Below are 20,932 nucleotides of genomic sequence, written 5' to 3'. Positions count from 1 at the left end.
GAGAACTGAAAAGCCAGAGCACGGGATTGGCCACATGAGCCCCTGCGTTCCCTGAGGCCAGGACCTCAGTGTCCCTCGCCCGGCCTGGCCCCAGCCACGACCGTCTCAGGCGTGGCACATTACTTTATGGCTTGACTCTCCGTCCAGGCTGGCGGTGGTCACGTGGCAGGTCCCATCAGCCCGGTTGCTGGACAGGAAGATCAAGTCACAGGGAAAAGTCTCATCTTCCTTGACCATAACAATGTCCCCAACCTGCAGGACGAAGACAGTGGGCGTCAGCCGAGCTCCGCCACTGCGGGAAAGCGCCTGCTGGTGAGGCTTCTCCTCCTGACGCGTCTGGTCTCCACTCAGACATGAGCACAGTGTTGTTCAGCATGGCACAGACGTGAATTTCTCCCGACCAATGCAGGAGGAGGAGCTTCCCAAATCATGGGGAGCAATAGGCCTGCTGTGCTGGAACTGACCCACCAGAACCTCGCTCCTCACAAACAAGGAGCTCAAAGGGATCCCAGGCCCTAAGGGCACAGGAGCCAGGGCTGGGGCCAAGTCAGAACACCAAAGGCAGGACCCCCAGGGGGAAAAGCACCAAGCCCACATCACCAAAACAGAAAACTCTGGCCTGAAGACCGTCACAGCCCATACATCAGGCAAAGTACAAGAACGCTGCCAACTCAACAGTGGGAGCGACCGAGGTGTGTCTTCTTCATGTACCACCTCCCCACCAGTGCACTCAGCACGCACCACAAAGGTGGAGTACAAAATAAAAATGAAAGAAAACCGAGGGAGGACAGAGAGGGAATCGCTGAAAGCAAGGGTCCATATGAGTGAAATTCAGGGAGTCAGGGACAATAAATAAAGAAGCAAAAGGACCCAAGAAGCAAATGCACAAGTAAACATGGCAAAATATTAAAAAGCAAGCAAACTCAACAGCAAAGCAACTTCAACTACTGTGAGTGGAGGATGGTAACTGAAAGGAAGAGGGTGCACGGAAAGCATTCCAGGTGCGAGTGGTGCCGGGGGACCTGCCGCTCTGCCCGCCCAGGAGAGCAAATGCAAGCCACTAAGCACTGCACATGGGGCCAAGGTGCCGCCGAGTACCAGCAAGGACGCCGGGGTGGTGGTGGGGGGGCTCCTCCAGAGTCTGAAGTGACACCGCACAGCCGCCGGGTCAACTTGCGGGAGTTGATGCCATGGCAATGAAATCTATCCCTGTAGGGCAGCCGGTTCACACATGTGCATGGCAGTGGAGGGAGAACACCTCACTGCCCTTTGCCTGTCACCGGCCAGAGCATGAGGCCCACACTAGGGCCACACTCAGTGGGGTGTGTGTGTGTGTGTGTGTGTGCCGTAACACACGCTCAGCTGCGTGGGACAGGCCCGTCTGACTGTGACCCTCTGGACACGACCTAGCCCTGGGACCGGCAGGGTGGGGGAGAACACCAGGTCGCTGTCATTTCCCACAACCACAGGTGAGTCTATGATTGCCCAAAACAGAAATCACAAAAGGAAAACACACAAAGGGGAAACTTCTACCCTAAGAGTCACTCAGGCCCGCTGAGGCCAGGTCCGGGCCACAGGAGCACAGTGGGCCTCCTACACAGCCGCAGATCCCGGACCAGGCCGCACCTGCCAAGGCATTAAAGCCCAGGCTCCCGAAGAGACACTGCTTAGATCTGTTTTTTGAGAGAGACGCTAGTCACAAAGTGCAGGAGAAGATATAAAGGGACCACAACCAGCACAGGCAGGGCACAGGCCTGAGCTCTGTCTGTCCACAGGGATGTGGTGTCTGTGGCCCCTCTGCTCCCAGCCCTCGCCCCCACGGCCCTAGGAAGCTCGCCTGTAGCATAAGGCTCAAGGGCACAGGGCTGGGCTGTGTATCTGCACGCAGACGTGGAAGGAGCTGCACGCATGGGACAGGCCTGCTGACCGGGCTAAGAATGGAGCATGTGCTGCCACCCACACCGGGCCAGGACGCTGCTAGGACAGGGGTGTGGCCCGGGGCGAGACCCGCAGGGAGGGGCATCTGGGTGAGTCTGAGCTCCAGCCGGTCAGCACACAAGGCAGCCAGCAAGGCCGGGACATGGCCCTCCTACACAGCCTCAGCGCCGTGGACAGCGGCAGTCAGGCCAGCGTGAGCTGCCCACTCACCCTCAGCTTGCGGCTCTGCTTGCGCACCAGCTTGCCGTGCTGGATGAAGTGGACGGGACACTGGTTCATAGCGCTGTCGGCTTTGTGGCGGAGCCAGTCTTCATACCCCTGGACAGAGGGAGAGTGGGCACCAGTCAGCCACAGCAGGAGCCCGGCCTGGCAGGCAGAGCCTCAGAGCTCGGACCACACTGCACGCCTTCTCCTGGGTGCTCGTGACTCAGGGGAGACAGTTCCCCAGTGTGGGCTGCGACAGCTTCTGCAGGGATAGGCAGCTCTGAGAGTCATCTTTGGAACAGCCACGCATGCCCTCCACATACCCTCAGGACAAATTCCTAAAGAGGAACTGTCTTGAGTCAGTGGAGCGAAGAGTCGGTGGCTTCTGCCTCTACAAGCCAGTCCCCACCCTGGCACCCGCTTGCCCTGCAGACTCGAGAGCCAGCCCAGCACATCCCACAGAGGCACCGGCTCTCCATTCTGCACCTCCAGGCTGCTCCTGAGTGAGGAAACTCAAGTCAGTATCACAGGACTCGTAAATGCTCCAGACAATTTTATGTTTAAAAGAATGCAGACCATCTCCTGGTGAGGACCAGACTACCAGGAGGGACGTGGGACCCTAAGAATACAAGAGCCAGGTCAGCAGGGCCCCGTCCTATCTACTTTACGGTCACGTCAACGGGGCAGGCATCAGCACGCTTGTGGGCAAAGGGCTGTGCTCACCCTGGGCCTCACAGTGTTTCAGGATTTTTCAAAAAAGACTAAAAGCGAAAAAACCACAGCTTGTTGGAAGGTGACCATCAGGAAGTGATCAGAAGCCAATCAGAAGCTGCTGCTCTGCAGGTTATCCAAATGTCTTGAAGGAAGCACAGGGTCTCCTCCCTAGAGTGCAGGGAGAATCCCACAATGCATCATGAACAGGCAGAATCTCCAGGAAAATGGGCCAAGGCTTTGAAGCCAACTTGAAGTAGATGCACAAGTGGCCAACAAACAAATGAGAAGACGCAACACATCATGGCACCTGAGATGCCCAGGGAGGTGCCAGGCGACCACGGGCAGTGACAGGATAGAGGCCGGGGTCGCTGAGCCTGAGGAGGCCACTGAGGCCTGGGGACCTTTGAGCTTCGTGAGGAACAAGTCCAGGGCAGTCTCTCTGGGCAGCACTGCCCCTCAGGCCTGAGTACAAACCCCAAGACTCAGAGCCTTCTCTATCCGCCCTTAAATACTGCACACACTCACCTGTCAGTTAAAAATGAACCTGCAAGTAAGTGAGGAGCTAGGGAAACCTGTGTACAGATGTTCATCATAACAACCACAAAACTTGGGCAGGGAATTTAGCTCAGTGGTTCTGCTGCCTGCCTCACAAGTGCAAAGTCCTGAGTTCGATCCCGTACCAAAAAAAAAAAAAAAAAAAAAAACCCAATAAAAAAATGACAAAGCTTTAAGTGTCCAACTGCCCCTCAGAGGAATGGGTGGACAAGTGAGGGCTATCCACAGGCTGATGCCTCAGGGACAAAAGCACTCGGGACAGGAAGCAGACCGGTTTGTGTCAGGGCAGGGAACAGAGCAAGAAGAAGAGCCCTGCAGGCAGGGGTTTATGTGGGGTGATAAATGTTTTCTGGAGCTCGGCAGAGGGGAGGAAGCATCACCCACTGGGGAATGCATGGCGAGGAAACCTTGCTCTCTTCAATGCCAGCTATGGGCTTTGTTTTGTTTGTTTTTTTTGTACCGGGGATTGAACTCGGATCCTTGCGGTTGCAAGGCAGGCCACTGAACTGCTGAGCTAAATCCCCAGCTTGTTCTTTTGGTGCTATGGGCTTTGTTTATCAGAACTAGAAAAACTACGCCGTCGCCCCAGGGGTCAGCGTCACTCATAACTCGTGCCCTAACTCCTGCAGGAGCAAAGGGTCAGGTCCCAGCGACTGCACGGAGTGTCTGCACCAGGAGCCTCCCCACTGGCCCAGGACATAGAGCCAGATGCCAGCAGCCACCTCTCTGAGTGACTTGGGCACCAGAGGCCGCAGTTTCAGATGTGATGCCCAGCCCAGGCCACGACTCTGTGGGACAGAAGCGGGCAGCGGCTGAGCTGCCCTCCCTGTCCGTGGATTCTCACCTGTTTGATGGCTGTGACGGTGATGACGAAGAAGAGCGGGAGTCCGCTGGTCACCGGGCTCGTGGGCGTGTCGATGATGAGCTGCGGGAGGGTGTGGAGCCCCATCAGCCCCAGCCCCTGCTAGCCTGCACCACTGCCCGCGCCCCGGCCTGTGACCCCGCGCAAAGCAAAGCGGGCGGACCCCCTCCCGGAAGGGCGACATCAGGAAGCCACGCCGAGGAAGTTCAGGGAGAGTCTGGGGCTCAAGTGTCTTTCATTACTACGTCCCTCTGGGTCACACTCTCATGACACTGCTTGGATAATTTGATGTTGGGGAAATTTAAAGAATCATCTGGCCATATTCTTGCGATTTAGCAAAATGGGACTGTGCTCTCAAACACACGTGCCTATCGTTCCCCACTCCACACCCGCTGAGTCTTGTCCATCTTCTCCTTTAGTGCAGCTTCTTTGCGTTTTCTTGGGAGCAGCCACACTTAGCAACAGGCTCTCCCAGTGCCAGTGGCGGTGAGCCGGCCCTGTTCTCCATGGGCCAGGGCAGGGCACGGCAGGAGGGTCTGTGTGCGCACAGTGGCAGCTGAGTGTGCCCAAGGAGGCCCCAGGGGGCTGCAGGGTGGGGCGCTGAGCATCAGCACCTCCGCTGGCCACCACTGCTGGGAATAACATGTCGGCTGCAGGCGGAGCTGCGCAGAGCAGACTCACCTGCACCAGAAATATGATGAGAAAATAGAAGTTGGCGATTCTTCTGAACTGTTCAAATAAGTTCTTAGGTATGAAGTTCCAAGATGTGTACTGCAGAAAAGAAAAGCCAAAGTGAGTTGTTTTAATCAGATTCTACTTTTCATACATAATACATACATAATAAGCAGCAATAGACTTCAAGACATAGAATGTTTAGATTTATTTATCTATTTATTCACTTATTTGAGACAGGATCCTGCCATGTGGTTCAGGCTGGCCTTGAACACATTATGTAGTCCAGGATAGCCTCAAATTTACAGTAGTCCTCCTGCCTCAGCCTCCCAAGTGCTGGAATTACAGGCAGTGTTTAGTTTTAGATACAAAGTCCAATTCAAAATTTAGTGTTTGTCACTTCTTTCAATCTGTTGACCCAGAAGATAAACTCCAGAAATAGGTGTACACCAAAATCAGCATATACAAATTACCTAATTCCAGAGAATTCAAGACAAAATGTAAAGTCACTCAGCAACAGTTTTACTGTGAAGACATCTTTATAAAACCCGAGGCCATCACGGTTAACCCAAACCTGGACACCAGTCACCTCTGCCAACCGACCATGCCTCTGCAGCTGGGTGAGCAGGTGACATCAGGCCAGAGTGGAGGAGGCGTCCCCACTAGGACGCCGTGTCCACCTGGGGGACACGATGTCCACACGGTGGGGTGAGGTGTCCCCACAGCAGGCTCGGGTTAGAGACAGGCAGGGTTCAGTCCCACGTGGTGGGCACAGCGTCCACAGCACAGGGAGCAGGGTCTCCATTGGAGGGCATGGCAGCAGAGGCGAGAGGGGGTTCTGGATGCTGTGTCCCCCACTGTCAGCACCCTCTGTGTCCAGATGAGTGCCCGAGGCCACCGCCCCCATCGACGGATCCCAAGTCCCACACTGTTCTCGCCTTTCCCTGGATTTCTCTGTCCAACAAGTACCACATGGCCTGGCCTGGCCGTTGTGTCCGCGGTGCCTAATGGCGTGGTCTGTGTTCCTAGGTGGAGCGTGTGACCCTGGTCTACACCAGCCTTGGACTCAGATCATAAACCCAAGCCCCAACCTCTCCCCCCAGACCGCATGGCCCTAAGCCCCCAACACCGACTGATGTCACAGGAATCCACTGCTTTTGTTTTAGCTTCTTTGCCTTTAGCTTCCGGCTGTGGCATGTACACAGTCAAGGCGGCAGCACCTGCACAACAGTGGCCTGCGATGCAGCCCTGCTCTACCCGTCCTGTGATGCCGTGCCCTCCTTCCCGTCCCCTGCTCAGGTGGCTCTGCACACAGGCCAGGGTGCTCCAGGAGGCACCCCTAGCTGCAGAAAGAAATCAGCTGCCCAGGCCTCCCGGCCCCGCCCACCCCTCCCCTCCCAGCCCCCGTATCATCCATGCTTGTTTGACACCAGCCCTTTATCAGACTATTTTCTACAGGATCTTTTGGAGAGCGGGAGTTTAAAATTTTGATGAAGTCTAACTTACCAATTTTCCTCTCGGATTCTGCTTTCGGTGCTGACTCCCAAACCCTACATGACTAAATGTTCTCCTCACTATTGTTTAGCATTTTCACGGTTACGTATGCTTTCCATTTAGGTCTCTGACCCACTGAGAGTTTATTTTTGTGGCAGCTGTAAGAGCAGTGTCTTGTTTTTGCCCTGCATGCCCACATTCTAGCACCATTTATTTCCTTCCTACCCTCTGTCCACAACCAACTGACCATGTCTGTGGTCTCGGTCTCTGCTCTGTTCCTCCGATCTGTTGCTCTTTCAGCCACACGAGCCGTCTTGGTACTGTGGGCTACAGGAAGCTCTGGCATTGGTGGTGTCAGCCCTCCCTGTCCTCCACTCTGGGTCTCGTGCCTTTTCACAAGAGTTCAGAGTCCGGTGGCTGAAATCCACAAAGCGACGTGCTGGGACCCTGACAAGGGCTGACGGAAGACCCGGGTCAGGCCGGTGCCGAGTCGTTCTCCCACAGACACAGACCTCTCTCCATCTGCTCAACTTATCCAGTCCTCCCGAGTCCTGCAGTTTTTTCCTCCTGTAGTGACCACTTCCCTGTCTACAATGCAGGGGTGACAGGTGGCCCTGAGGATGGCAGCAGGCTCACAGTGTGGCTACAGCAGGTCCTCAAAAACTACAGACCCTGAAAACCGCACATATAATCAATCTTCTAAATTTTAAAGAGATATTTTTTTCTGTTTTGGCACAGGGGACTGAACTCAGGGCCTCATGCTTGCCAGGTAGGCGCTGCAGTACTGAGCCCCATTGGCAGCCCAAGAAAGATATATTTTCTCTTAAGTGTACCATAAAGAAAAAAATCAATTACTTCCATTAATGTTTAAAAGGAGAATTGGGATATTCTGTCCCCAGCATTTATATCTCATACACTTTTCCTTTTTCAGAGATAACCCCAAAATGGAATTATTTAAGGTCCTACACTATGAAATCAGCCTTCTTCCCCTGCACCCAATTTGTCACCCATGAATTAAAGCATTTCCCCAAATTTCTAAAATACACTACTTGGTAACAAAGTCACACGAACAGAAAAAGCTTCCACTTAAAATTCCATCTTTCATCTACTGAAATATTTACCGATGACCACATCTGGACGCGTTTCCTGCACGATGCTCTGCGACAGAAGTGGAGAGTAAGAGGAGCTGGTGTGCCGTGCCCTGGGTGCCACGGTGGCAGGGACGGGAGGCTCAGATTCACGATATCCTCCCTATTTTGGGATAGTATGTCCCTGACTCACAAACATTTGAGTTGCGAACTTTCACAGATATGATATGAACAGTCGTAGGTGCAAACAAATCTCAGAAGTAGCTCCTTCTGTGCCGGACACTCACGCTGTGCTGTGTGCACACTGTAGTGCAAGATGCACAGCAGCACAGGGCCAGTCGGAGCCCAGGACGGCCAGAAGCAGGAGCAGCAGCAGTGGTGATTTGGAGGGACAGGAAGGGAGCACAGGGCAATGTATACCACATGTGTGTGTCAAAGGCGTGTAAGGCTCACTCTGTCACACTTATGAACAAATCTGACTCACAGCATTCTTCCAGAACGGAACTTGTTTGTAAGTTGGGGACTTACTGGTTAGCTTAAAAAGTTCCTGCATTAGCAAGTTTTGGTAATTCATGTGAGAGCAAACATCATCTTCTATAGCCCTTCCAAAGTTTTGTTCAGCTGCCAACGTCAACGTCAAACAGTAACACAGGGGCAAATCTTCAACGCACGACATTTACCTGGCAGGAGAATGGGACTGTAGTCGGGGAGGCCCCTGATCCCCAAGAGCCCTGAGAGCCAAGGACAGTGGCTTTGTAAACACGGTAAGGACGAGGAATTGCCCTGAGGCACCGATGGCTGGGGTGGGGGAGAGAGCTGTGGAGGCAGTGGCAGCACCTGTGCTGCAGCGTGGCTGTGAAGGTCGTAGGTGGCATGTCCCTCCACCAGCTGCTAAGCAGAAAAAGTCTGAAAGACAGGCCCCGCTCCTGGGGACACTTCACTGAGTTCCCTCTTCTCCCACGGCCACCAGGCTCCACAGTGCTGGGGTGACAAGAGTGACGCCAGGGTGCCTGGTGGACTCCCACTTCCACTAACACCTCCAGCGGAAGCAGCTGACCCTGGTAATACAGGGCAGCTGGGTGAGGGGCACTCCCAGGACAGGGACGTTCCCCACACAGAACCAATCGGAAAAGTTCTGCATTCAATGCTTTATTTGAATCTGGTGCTGTCTGCAGGAGCAATCTTTTCAAACCTTCATTTGCATATGAGCACGGCCAATCAAAAGATGCTGTTCCCAATGCTGATCCTTCATTTACATATGGCAAGAAGCTGCTTCTCCATGGGACAGGTTGCACAGGGCTGACCCCCCGTGACTGTGGGGCAGGACAACTTCCCCGTGCCTCATCGGTGTGAAAGGAGACAACCCAGGGACTCCAGACGCCAAGACGCCTCCCTTATCCCCATCCTCACCCTTGGGCGCGGAGTCGGTTCCCTGCCTATTGTCATCCTGGAGTGTACTTTTCCACCTTAGCAAACACACAGCTCACTGCATCTCCTGTGTGTCCTGTCCCAGTCTTTGCTTGGACACCAAGGACCTGGACAGAAGTCCACGGATCGTCCACCTGGTGACCTGGGACCTGAGGAATCCAAGCTCCGGTGTGGAGGCAAGGCCCTGTCAGAAGCTGGGACACAGAGCCGACCCCAGTCCCACAGGTGTTCTGAGGCAGGAGGAACCCCGAGGTCAGCAAGGCCATGCCGGGTCTGTGGTTGTTCCCGCCCTTGGCGGGGCCCCTAAGCCCATGTGGCCGCCTGCTCCTTCAGTGAGCCAGGATCTGGCTGGAGCGAGGCTCAGGCATGACCACTTGCCTCACCTGAGTCTGTGCGATGAGACAGCACAGAGCAGCCTGGGAGCCGCAGCTGTGCAACTGGACACTGCCCAGCTCTGGGGCTATTATTTCCCTGAAACAGATCTGGCCCAGGTGCACAAGTGACTGCACTAAAAACATACCGGTGACCAGGCGGGCCCATATTCCCCTGCGACACTGGGCGGCTGTCAGGAGAGGGAGGGCATCACACAATGCAGGTTCAAGGACAGCGTGGCTGCAGGCCCTGGGCACATTCTGTTCCTCAGTTTCCTCACAGATACTTGGGATGGTGACTCAGGCTGCTCCTGGGCTCGGGGCTTAAATAGTACAAACGTGGAGTCATTCCACTTCTACCAGGTGAGAGGCTAATTCCTCATTTCCTGTAACCAAAGGCATTTTGCTTTCTTGAAGGCACATTGTGGTGGTGTAGAAGAAACGTGTCCTTGATTCTCTAGCACCCAGGGGGCAAAGCAGCGTCTGCATAGATTGTGTTATCCTGAGCGCAGGCCCAGAGCCATGCAGGGAGCTGTGCCCACCGGGAGACCGCTTACCGCTTTTCTTCCTCTTACCAGGCGTTTCCCCCACAAGGGGCCAGAGCGCCGAGATGCTTCCCACAGAGGGTACAGTGGAGCTGTGCACGAAGAGTGTGACAGGAGGGCCTGTTTCACTGCTGCCCACGAGCCTCCCAGGCCAGCCACTCCCCACACTGAGGTGTAAGAGGAACGTGCTGAGGGTAGGCTGGGTTCATGAAGTGTCATTTGATTTTGTAAGGAAAAAAACCAAAATTCTCATCCAAGAAAGCATGGTGTAATTCTGCTGACATCCTCCGAAGCCTGTTGTAAAACTCCATGGTATCTATCAGTAAAAATGGTCACACATCCTCCAGTGCATACTGGAGAATTCCAGAGAACTCCAGCTCAGCCTGTGAGTCAAAGCCGTTGCTGGCCGTCCCAGTTGGCTTCCAGTACTCCCATCCCGGGTGGCGCTGCTCCTTCCTGGATCCAATCTTTGTGCCCTTCCTCTGCAACTGTGCTTCTCTGACTTGGCTGTCGGATCAAGGCCAGACCCACCTCCTCCAGCAACCAAGGCCACCGGGGCACAGGGCGGTGTCTCAGCCAGGCATCCGGTGCTCTAGGGCACCTCGCCCAGCACTCTCCCTCCTGCTGGCAGAGCCAGGGATCCCGGCTGCTCTGAGAGGACACTGACTTAATCCTGCTGGTTCCTGCTGGAGAGCTTCCTGGTATGTGGGGGCCCCAGTGGAGAAAGGGTTTTGTCATGCTCCTGGGACCTGCAGCTCCCATGCATCTCACCCAGTTTCCCTCCCCAGGGACAAGGGCAGGTCAGGGCCTCTCCTTTGGCTGCAGGAGCATTTGAAAACAAAAGCCAAGAAGTGACAGACTGGCCCTGAAACTGCTCAGAGAGCCAAGGTATGGAAATCACTCCATCTAGGTTTCTCCCCACAAACCACTGCCAGGGGCTTCCTGCGGCTGCTCCCTACGGCCTGCTGAGCTGTGACTTCCTGCTAACCAGCAGGAGCCACAGGCCAGGGTGGCCAAGATGCAGCGCAGGCCGGTGGAGCAGCCAGGGCCCTGGATGTATACGGTGTGCATAGACCTCTGACACACGTCCCCATGGACCCACAGCACCCTTGCTGACAGCTGCGACTGCCCGGCTGCCTGACACACGTGGATAGGGCAGGGCAGCCGCCCACCCTTCACTGCACGCTGGCTTCTAAGAACTGCACTTAGAAGTCCTCAGTTCTCAGCTGCTGGGGCCGGGTGCACCGCCTGCATGTAGGAGCCCCGCAGACCGGTTCTGGGTGAGTCCTTCTCCGTTTATCAAGTCTGTAGGCACAGGGTCACTTTTCTGTTTGGGGTTTTGTTTTTGAGCATTTTATTTTCCCATGTTGTGTTTTTAGATATTAAAATTGCACTTTTAAAAACTTTGCTGTTGCAACTAAACCCATAACAAAGTGAGCTTTCCTGGAGTCAGACATTAACAGTGGAGGGCCTCTCTGAAGCTCGTGAAGGTCCACACACAGGAACACCGGGCTGGCAGGGACCCACTGTCAGGTCCGCTGCTCCGGTCCAGCCCAGGACGACCCGGCCGAGGGAACCACTGCATAGCCTGCATGGGCTCAGACAGCCCAGGCCCTGCATCTGCTTCGGTCAGCAACTGGCTTCTCACCCGCTGCCCTCCGGCCTAGCCCCTGGATGCCCCTGCTCGTGGGCAAGGTGTCCCCCGCTTCCAGCCCAGTGATGACCAGAGCTGCTTCTGCTCCCTGCAGCCGTGCACCCAGACGCTCAGTGCTGCTCTCCCTCGGGAGCTGAGGCTTCTGCTCCCTGCAGCCATGCACCCAGACGCTCAGTGCTGCTCTCCCTCGGGAGCTGGGGCCACAGGGCAGCGGCACGGTGTGCATTTCACACGTGGGGAGACCCTGGCCTGGGTAGTGGGTGACAGGCACGCACCCAGACTGCAGCACTGCCCCTCTGCCTGGGACACGACCATCACCGAGCTGTGAGCAGCATGAGGTGTGAGGGGGGGAGAGACAGCGGGGTGCAGCCGCCTGCACAGCCTGGTCACACACTCTGGGAAGGCGGCGCTGTGACTGCAAGAGGGCCGTGCAGACGCGCGAGGCTACCTTGGAGGAGACGATCCTGTTGTCGGGGTATCTCTGTGGAATGTAGGCCTCGGCGCCCGGTGGCGGCTCCCTGTGTCCCACGTAGATGGTGCGGCTGTCCACCCAGTTCTCTTCCCCGGCGCACTGTGGGGAGAGAGGGCAGCATCAGCCGCACTGGGGCACCTGCCCCCCAGCTCCCACCCTCGCCTGCCCCTCGGCACAGAGCCCCGTCTCGCCGGCCACACCGGGGTGACAGGGGAGGGTGCCCAGGAGTCTCCCTGCCACACAGGGCTCTGCTCACTGCCCAGGTCTCCAGGGGCGGTGGGGAGGCCTTGTGCCACAGAGACATGGAATCCACTGGATGCGGCTGTCGTGGAAACAGAACCATCTGGACCCATTAGAAACAGAGCTTGACAGGAACAGGGGAGGCTTCGGGCTGACAATTTGGGGAAACGAAGAGAGAAAATCTTGGCTCAAGAGCAGAATCCCTCTACCGGTCAGGTAGGAGCTTGGCACGGCTTCCTGCGGGGGAGGGTGATGGGGTCACGGCCTGAGACAAGTCCCCGTCGACATCCTGGCCTGGCCGTCCCTGAGCAACCCGGGCCCCAGCACAGGCCACGTGAAAGCCAGAGCACAGGGAAAGCCACTGAGGCTGCACTGTCCAGTCTGTCACGTTTGCACCCGAAAGACTGTTTTACAGAGATAAGTATTTTGAATGACAGGACTGGACCCTGGGCCCTGGCCACGCCAGTAAATGATCCACTGGCCTCTGAGTTACATCCCTAATCCTTTCTTACAGTTTTTATTTAGAGACAGGGTCTCACTAAATTTCCCTAACTCAAGATCCTCCTGAGGAGCTAAGATTACAAGTATACAATAGCACACCTGGCTGTGGAAATGCATTTAAAATAGGGATTATTTTTAAAAGAAAAGTAATTTGAGAATGTTTACTCCTTCTCCTTAAAAAATTTGGGCAGTAATTGAATAAGAGGATGAAAAAATATATCCTATATTCTTTAAGGGGTTGGTTATATTTGAATATGTTAATTTTTCTTCTTTCTTTCCATATTTGTTTATTTTATTTGTTTGTTTTGAGACAGGGTCTAGTTCTGTAGTTCAGGCTGCACTTGAATTCTAGTAGCCCAGGATGCCCTGGAATTCTGAGTGATTTTCCTGCCTCAGCCTCCCAAGTGCTGAGATTATAGGTTAATTCTCAAGAGAACAAAAAATCTCAAGCAACTCTGCCCTGCCGACTTCAGGACATGGAGAGCCGGTTCCCACTGCCCTGCACCCCCTCTCACTGGGGGCAGCACCACTATGTCCTGGTCAGGACTCCCCTCACCACCCACCCCAGACTGCGGGTGGAGACGGGCAGCCTGCGCGGTACCACCTGGGGCTCGCTGTGGCGTCAGGAGGTCTTGGGTCATGCAGTCCCCGTTCTCCCTAAGACCCTTCCCACCAGGACATCACGGCTGGGCAGGGTCCACACCTAGGACTTCAGACTCACAGTCCCTCTCTGCGTGTCCTCGTCACGCGTGGGGGACGGTGCAGGATCCAGGACCCGTTTGTCATCAGAGACTGTGCGCTGTCCCGGGACTGCACCCGGGTTCGCCTGAGGCCCCAGACCCCGCAATACAGCCCAGGGGCAGGACAGGAACACTCCGGAACACCGAGGAACAGCTTACAGCACAGAAACCGAGGCGAAAGGGCCACGCCCTGCCAGCTCCCGACCACTCATCCATCCCTGGGTCACAGTGCGGCATCTGAGGACCTCAGCGAAGCCCCACTGAGCCCTGGGGCGACAGCTCTGCAGGTTCCCCGGGAGGGCCGGGGTCCCTGCCTTCCCCTCAAGAGAGCAGCTCCTCCCTCCAACCATGCCGCAGAGCCGGGATGTTGGGCAGAAGCCTGGCGAGAGCCGAACCGATGCTGAACTCAACCAGCCCTGGGCAGGACAGGAGGTGCCAGACGCGGGCCTACGCTCAGCAGAGCATCAGTGCATCGGGGCGCTGGAGGGCCACCGAGGAGGTCACCGGCTGTACTTCAGGGTGTCTGGCTGTGAGGCCCTGGGACTGGGGAACATCCCCTCCAGAAACAACTGCTCACTGTGCACTGAGACGCAAATGGCACCCAGAGAGCGGGAAGAGCTGCTCGAACTGATGCACAGTGAGGGTCTGCGTGGACCCGCGGAGGGCCGGGGCAGAGAGCACTGCCCTGGGCCGCAGCGAGGCCAACCGTGGCCAGACAATTACTCCCTAAGGGAAGCGTCCGGCAGGCCGATCCACAGGGACAGAGATGTGTGCTGCGGTGGGGGCTGGGAGGGGCAGACAGATAGCTGTGGGAGACTTTAAAGATGCTTCGAGATTTAAGCGGCCTCTGTGTCCACCAGCACGTGATGGACAAAGAAAACGGGGTTCACCAAGAGAGGAGCACCACTCTGCCATTAAAGAAGGGTAGACTCGAGTCCTTGGCAGGAAAACGGATGCACTTAACACAAAGTTAAGTGACAGAAATCAGACATGCAGCTTCAACATTGCACGGCTTCTCTTACATGAGAAACCCCAAGTATAAATAAACCAAAGAGCAAAGTAACAGAAAACAAGGAGACATTTTGCAAATGGGAGGAGACCAAGAGTTGGAAGGAAGGGGAGGGAGGGAAGCAGAGGGGCACAAGAAGAGTGGAGCTGCTGTCCATGCAGCAACCCCCCAGGAGGAGTGCGATCATCAGCACTGCAGACGTGCAGTAACAAAGTGCACTGTGCCAGCTGCGCAGAACTTGGTACCGGTACAAAAATCACAGCGCAGCACTCTTCAGACAGAGGCACGCAGACCTGTAGCCCATCGCAGCAGAGCAAACCCCTGGCTCGGCTCTGGCCCGCTCCTGTCTGGCCTGAGGCCAGGGCTCTCAGGGAGCCACCGTGCCGGTCGCTCCACGTCCATGCAGCACAGGGTCGAGAACTTCCTGCCGTCTCACAGCTCTTACCATGATCCATGGGGCAACTGGGTCTTCTCTGTCCTGTCATTTGCACATTTGCAGGCACTTGCTGCTTTTTCTGTCATGAACCTATTTTTAAACAGACTCGTGGAGATCAGGAAGGCACAGTGATCGTCAGTCATTCTGGAAACTGTTTTCACACTCAGTGACCTAACTTAGGATTTTGCGGGGCCCAGAACTAAAGTAGCTATCAGTTCTGGCCAGAATGACTAGGCTACTCTGGACCTGCCGGCTGAGTCCACAGCAGCAGGAACTGGGGTACAGCGAGGCACAGACATGGTTAGAATGTGCTCCCTAGTCCTGGGAAATGGAGCAGGGCAAAATACCCACAGGTCCCACCGCACCCCGTGGGCTCCAGAAAAAAGGGCTCAGTCTGGCGCCTTTACAGACACAGCGGTGGCTGCCAGCTTGGGGCAGCCTCCTGTGGGGCCAGCAAAGAGGATGGGAGCTACGAGCTGGGATCCATCCTGCCCCTGCAGTGGCACTGAGAGACTAAAGGTACCATGTGCCAGATCTGGGCCTGCAGAGCTGGACAGGGAGCCGCCCTGGCCGTGGGCACTGGCAGGCTCTGACAATGCTGTAGGTGGAACACCTGGACCGCTCCACCCACACAGGTGGGCTCTGGCCACGTCTATACAACAGAGCCACACTCACATGCTCTGGGTACCACACGGGGACGTTTGGGGCCGAGCTCCACTTTGCTGAGCCCTGTGGTGCAGGGGGTGCATAGGTGCTGGAGATCAGCAACTTTGGGCAGGGGTAGCTGGAGGTCAGTGAACTTGGCCAGCAGCACTCAAGCCTGGGTTCCTGCTCCAGCACTGAGTGAGAATCCAGTTTTGACACCATCCCAAGGCGGCACCGCACGGGTGCTGCGATGCCCAGCCTCTGGCGCAGTTGCCCATAATGGGGATCCTGCTGCCTAGCACATTCCCCTCAAACACATCTTAGAATGTGAGTTACTGGCAATTCCTGGCTGACCCTGGGGCCCTTTGTGCCCTCGCTGAGAAGTTCCCCGGTCAGAACAGGGGAATTGGAGCCCAGCAGCAGGTGCTGGGGGCGTCCTGTACCCCATGGCCAGAGTGCATGGTCAGGACACAGCCCAGGACAGCCATGGCAGCTTTATGAGAGGACCAGGCTCAGAGGGACCGGGAACTGCCGATGTCCCTCCCTGTCCCCCTGCTCCCCACTGTACCCCACACTGCAGAGGCGCACGCATTGCGATGGGAGCCCACAGTGCCCAGTGTCTAACACTGCAGCCCCTCTTCTCTCACCCCAACATGGACAGAGAAGACAGCACAGTGCAACAGGATTGCAGGACACTCCCAGCCCTGATGCCACCCAAGCCCTGATGCCGCCTGAGCCTTGACAGAAACCGCCGCTAGGAGCGGGCACAGACACAGTGATGTCTACACTTATCCCTCACCACTGACTGGCTCCTGAAGACAAGTCAGCCAGAAAACTAAGCAAACACAGCCGAACTTGTACACACAAACATGTCTGTATACAAGGGGCTGTGAGGAGCTGAAATCACCCACCTCCCAGCGGCAGGGCAGGCACATTTGCACGACTTGGGTCCCTATCTAATGAGCGCAGCGCAGGCTGAGCTGGTAATTAGGCAGTGTTTAGCAACAGCACTGCATCGGATAAATTGGATAACAACCTACACAGGACGACTTTGGAAACCAAGGTGCAGCTGGCTGGATATGGTCTCCGAAGCAAGCAAGCTTCCTGCCTCTGGCATGAATCTCTGATATCCGACACCAAGATTCCACCTCAGGGCGGTGACTCTCAGATCCGCCAGGCCACGGGGCGCAGGCCTGGTGAGCAGAAACCCTGCCTCCCCAGGGCACACGGCTCTCATCACCGGCAGTGAGGACTGAGGGGTGGAATCAAGGGATGGACAAGCACGGGTTGAAGGAGGAGGGGGAAACCCAAGAGCCAGCAGTGTCCGGAAGAGCCACCAGACAAAGGAAACAAACTGCAGAGCAGCCGGCTGTGTGGGGTCACCTGGAGGGGAGCACCAGGCCAGGCAGAGAACGGCAGCCGGAGATTGGCAGGGCGCCTCTACCTCCCCTGCTGGGAGCTCCAAGGGCCTCTAGGGCTGCAGGGCATCCTGGTCACTGCTGCCTGGAGGGAAGGGCCACCCTCTTCTCCAACACTGGGTTCTGGCTGTGACCCTGTTCGAGTCACCTAGCACACTGCATTTGGCAATTCCTCTCCTTCCCTTTACATTCTTCTCCTGTGCACAACATGGCAAAGTCAGAACTGATCCCTGACCTGAGCCGGGAAGGCACCTGCTATGCAGGGACTCACAGGTGCAGGCTTCAAGGCTGTGCTCGCCTCTTCTTCCCACCACCACTCGGACACGACAAAACGGAAGAGTCTGGTTTTCAAATCCTGTCCCCTCCCAGCACACACCCCTCTGCAGGTCCAGCCCAAGACATCAATGGTCCAAGACACCCACTACGTGCAGGGGGCTATGGCGGGCGGATACAGACCGAGCCTCCTCCCAGGCACTGCCCTGTCCTTGCAGCACCAGGAGCCACACTCGAAAGACTGCACTGGGGTCCTGGTCTCAATTCTGCCCCAGCTGAGGAGCTGCACGGGGCTCCCAGGTGGACCCCAAGTCCGAGGACCACAGCTGCAGGCTGGAAGCTGGCTGCCTGCACACACAGTCACCTGTCGGTCAGCAGGGATACAACTTAATCCCCCTCCTGCCGCCAGCTCTGCCACACTCGATCACCAATCTTGGGCTTCTGAAGGACTTCAGGGTTTGCAGTGTGGTGGAAGACAGTGGGGGCCCTATCTTTTATTATGCAGTAGGAGAGGAGCTCTGCTCTCAGAATAAGGCTCGCTCCGCACACGCTCATCTGTTCAGAGCTCTCAGCAGAGATGACTGGAGTCTGGCACCTTGCAGACTGGCCTGAAGTCAGGGAGGCAGCAGGCCTGCTCCTTCCACACCTGCTGCCCCCAGGGGCTCAGGGAGTCCTGCCTACAAACACATCACTACACACTTATCTGTTCACAGCCACTCTGGCCCCACACCGCTGGCTCTCAGGGGCTCCTGACCACCAATACCCAGTGCTCACAGCAAGCTGAGACGTACAACCAGGACCCACAGGGTGCTCAGTGAGAGCCAGTGTGGGTGGAGGGACGTGGGCGGCACCCAGGAAATCTTCAGAGTGCAGAGCCAGGCTGGGGATGTAGCTCAGTGGCACAGCGCCTGCCTGGTAAGCTCAAGGCCCTAAGTTTGATTCCTGGCACCAAATAAGCCCCACCAAAACAGAGTGCAGAAGCCATTGTCAGTCAACAAATACACCTAAACACCCCCAAAACCCAAAGGGGGAACACCCTTGAGAGCTGGGGACCTGCAGCTCAGTGAGGGGAGGGGCTGTCCAGGGAAATGTGGGACCCTGGCCTCCCCCTGTGCTGGGCCACCCTGAGCGCTGAGTGCTGGAGGAATCCCTCAGGACAAGACACACCTGGACCTGGCACTCTTGGTGTGACAATGAGATTGTAAGACATCCACGGGTAACGTTCATGCCGCTCACACATTGAAATGATACTGTGGCTACACTGGGGTTAACTTCCAGCGCTGCTTTTTACTGTTGCCACCCCTCTGCACCCTGGGCTGTGTGCCCCTCACACTGGGGCGGCAACCTTGAGACAGCATCAGAGCAGGTGTCTGAGGGTGGGCTGTGCCTCAGGGGCCCCTCACCTCGGGACAGACACCCCCAAGACCCACAATTCCCCACCCACACATGTCCTCCCCCAGACCTACCCGCTGCAGCCCAGGGAGGAGGGAGGGGCCGAGTCCTCCCTGCAGTCTGGCCATGCGTGGGCTGGGGAGCTCACAGGGTCCCTCTCCCAGACCTGCCAGAGGTCAGAGGATGTGCACCGCTCTGACTCAGAGGCATGCCGGGCACCACTGACCCAATGCTGGCTTCACACCCACTGCCTTCCTAGGGACATAGCTGTGTCCACCATACTGTCCCTGCGCTGCTGATGTGTTGACACAGGACAGTGGTGGGCTGGGGCCAGCACTGACCAGATTCCTCGAGGTCATGAACAACCTGCAGTGTTGTGCGAACCTTGTAACCCAGGCCCCACCAGGGTACCCATGCACAGGCCAGAATCCCTGTGTGCCTGCCCTGGTCACCCCGAAGGTCACCCCTTCCTACACCACCTCCTCTGGCTTCAGGTAAGGCAGGCATCCTAGGCAGCTGATGGAAGGAGGACCTGGTGTTGCCGATGCTGTAAGGAGGTGACAGTCACCCTGCACAGAGGGGACAGCTGCAGCGTTAATCCTGCTCACAGCCTAAGGGGTGCCTGTGAGGATCATGCAGGGGTCCCCAGATTCTCGACTCAGTGTCTGCATTTCAAAGGTGCTGAGGAAACCTCCTGTCCCCTCTGCGCTGGCATCTGTGCCACCCGACTGTGCCTGGCAGTGCAATCCACACCTGTGACCTGTGGCATGGATGGTCACCGGCTGACTGTGATGGCCCAGAAAGGTCACCGGTCAGCCCACCCTGTGCTGTCCTGACCCAGCCAGACGGACCGTTCTCCTCAGCTTCCTAACATTAGGGCCAAATGGACCCACACGGTCGGCCCTGGCCCACAGTGTGCTCCCTGCTGCCCGCCCACATGCTCATCCAGGTTTCCCTACTCCTGCCTGGTCACAGTTCTCAGAGGCGATGGTCACCAATTGTTACGGCTCTACGCAGATGTCCCCAAAGCCTCATGAGGAGAAGGTGGGACTTTCTTTTTCAGAGGTGGCTGAATCTGGAATGTGTGATGCTGGGGTTAAGGGCACGTGAATGCTAAACCACTATACCTGATGGTTTCAGCCCTAATCCTGGTATTCTGGATGGGACAAAAGGGGCAGAAAAATGCTGTTAACCTCTCTCATTACCTTGCTGCCTTGTGCACACCATGTTTCCTCTGAGGTGTCTGTTTGCCATCCTAGCCTCAGAGCCAATTAGGGACTAAGACCTCTATGAACTGTGAGCCAAATAAGCCCCTTCCCCTCTAGCTTGGGATGTCAGGTATTTTGTCTCAGCAACAAAAGAAAAGTAGCTACACACCAATGAAAGCCTGCAGCCAGCACTTCGCCTGGGGTGATTCTCACAGCACAGACCTCCTCTCTGAGCAGACTGCTCCTCTCCTGGCCCGACTTCTGGTTCCCAGGAACACACACGTGACAGCTGGCTGTCCAGGAAGTGTCCCCACCTGCCAGCTCGACAACACAGGACAGTGATGAGCAGCAGCCTGAAGCAACTTGCAGAAGCAGGTCCCTGGCCACTCCTTTCTGGCCAGGGCGTTAGGGACACCACTCAGGCCAGGACTAAGGAGGCTGGAATGAAACTCCATGCCTGGCTGCTTGGTAACAGATCACACCAGGTCACCTGTCCCCACAGTGGGAGAGAGCGGCCTGTGTCCTGCAGATCCACAGTGTCAGCCGGCTCCTCTGCAGGAACCAGGCCTGCCAAGGCCTGGTGTTTGCTGATTGGTGCAGGCGGGGCTGTCCGACTTCCCAGCCTGCAGACCTCAGACAGACCCACAGGTGAGCAGATGGAAGCTCCCCATATTCAAAATCGCAGTGGGATTTGACCAGACTCAGGTGAGAGTGATTGTGCATGGGACCTCACAAGTGCACTGAACACACTGAACAGCCCTGGACACGACACATGCCAATGTGGGTGTGACTGGCAGAGGAAGTGGCAGGGACAGAGTCGATCTAGAGAGCTCCTGGCACTGAAAACACCCTGAGCCCTCCTGTGCATGTGTGCCTGGACTGTGAAGCGCTTCACCCCCAAATCGCACAAGTCCTCCTCCCGTCCCCAGCCCCCTGTGCTGGCTTCTGATACAGGCAGGGAGTCAGACAGGAACAGGGCAGGCTGTCAGTGGGGTGGGGCCTCAGAGTCACAGAGGCGAGAGCACCTGGAAGCTGCGGCCAGAGGCCATCTGAAGGTGACAGGCGCATGTGGC

General features: G+C 56.4%; 1 protein-coding gene across 4 annotated transcripts in view; it reads right to left on the bottom strand.

The window, feature by feature from the left end:
• Atp11a (ATPase phospholipid transporting 11A) overlaps nt 1-20,932 on the bottom strand; it is a 67,973-nt gene that overhangs the window by 37,056 nt on the left and 9,985 nt on the right. For 3 of the 4 annotated variants that reach the window (XM_010619955.1, XM_033760978.1, XM_033760977.1), the window contains exons 1-6: nt 12,254-12,355; nt 11,974-12,096; nt 4,955-5,044; nt 4,256-4,336; nt 2,149-2,256; nt 124-252 (exon numbers count right to left, since the gene is read on the bottom strand). In XM_010619955.1, the coding sequence (XP_010618257.1) occupies nt 124-252; nt 2,149-2,256; nt 4,256-4,336; nt 4,955-5,044; nt 11,974-12,096; nt 12,254-12,340 (618 nt within the window). In that variant the 5' untranslated portion in view covers nt 12,341-12,355. Of the gene's footprint in view, nt 1-123; nt 253-2,148; nt 2,257-4,255; nt 4,337-4,954; nt 5,045-11,973; nt 12,097-12,253; nt 12,356-20,932 lie in introns of those variants that run through there. The other variant, XM_033760980.1, reaches the window with a different exon arrangement.

The sequence above is a fragment of the Fukomys damarensis genome, unplaced genomic scaffold (assembly GCF_012274545.1).
Source record: "Fukomys damarensis isolate Sample0158 unplaced genomic scaffold, DMR_v1.0_HiC HiC_scaffold_6, whole genome shotgun sequence".
Classification (NCBI taxonomy): domain Eukaryota; kingdom Metazoa; phylum Chordata; class Mammalia; order Rodentia; family Bathyergidae; genus Fukomys; species Fukomys damarensis.
This window is presented reverse-complemented; position numbering and strand designations above follow the sequence as displayed.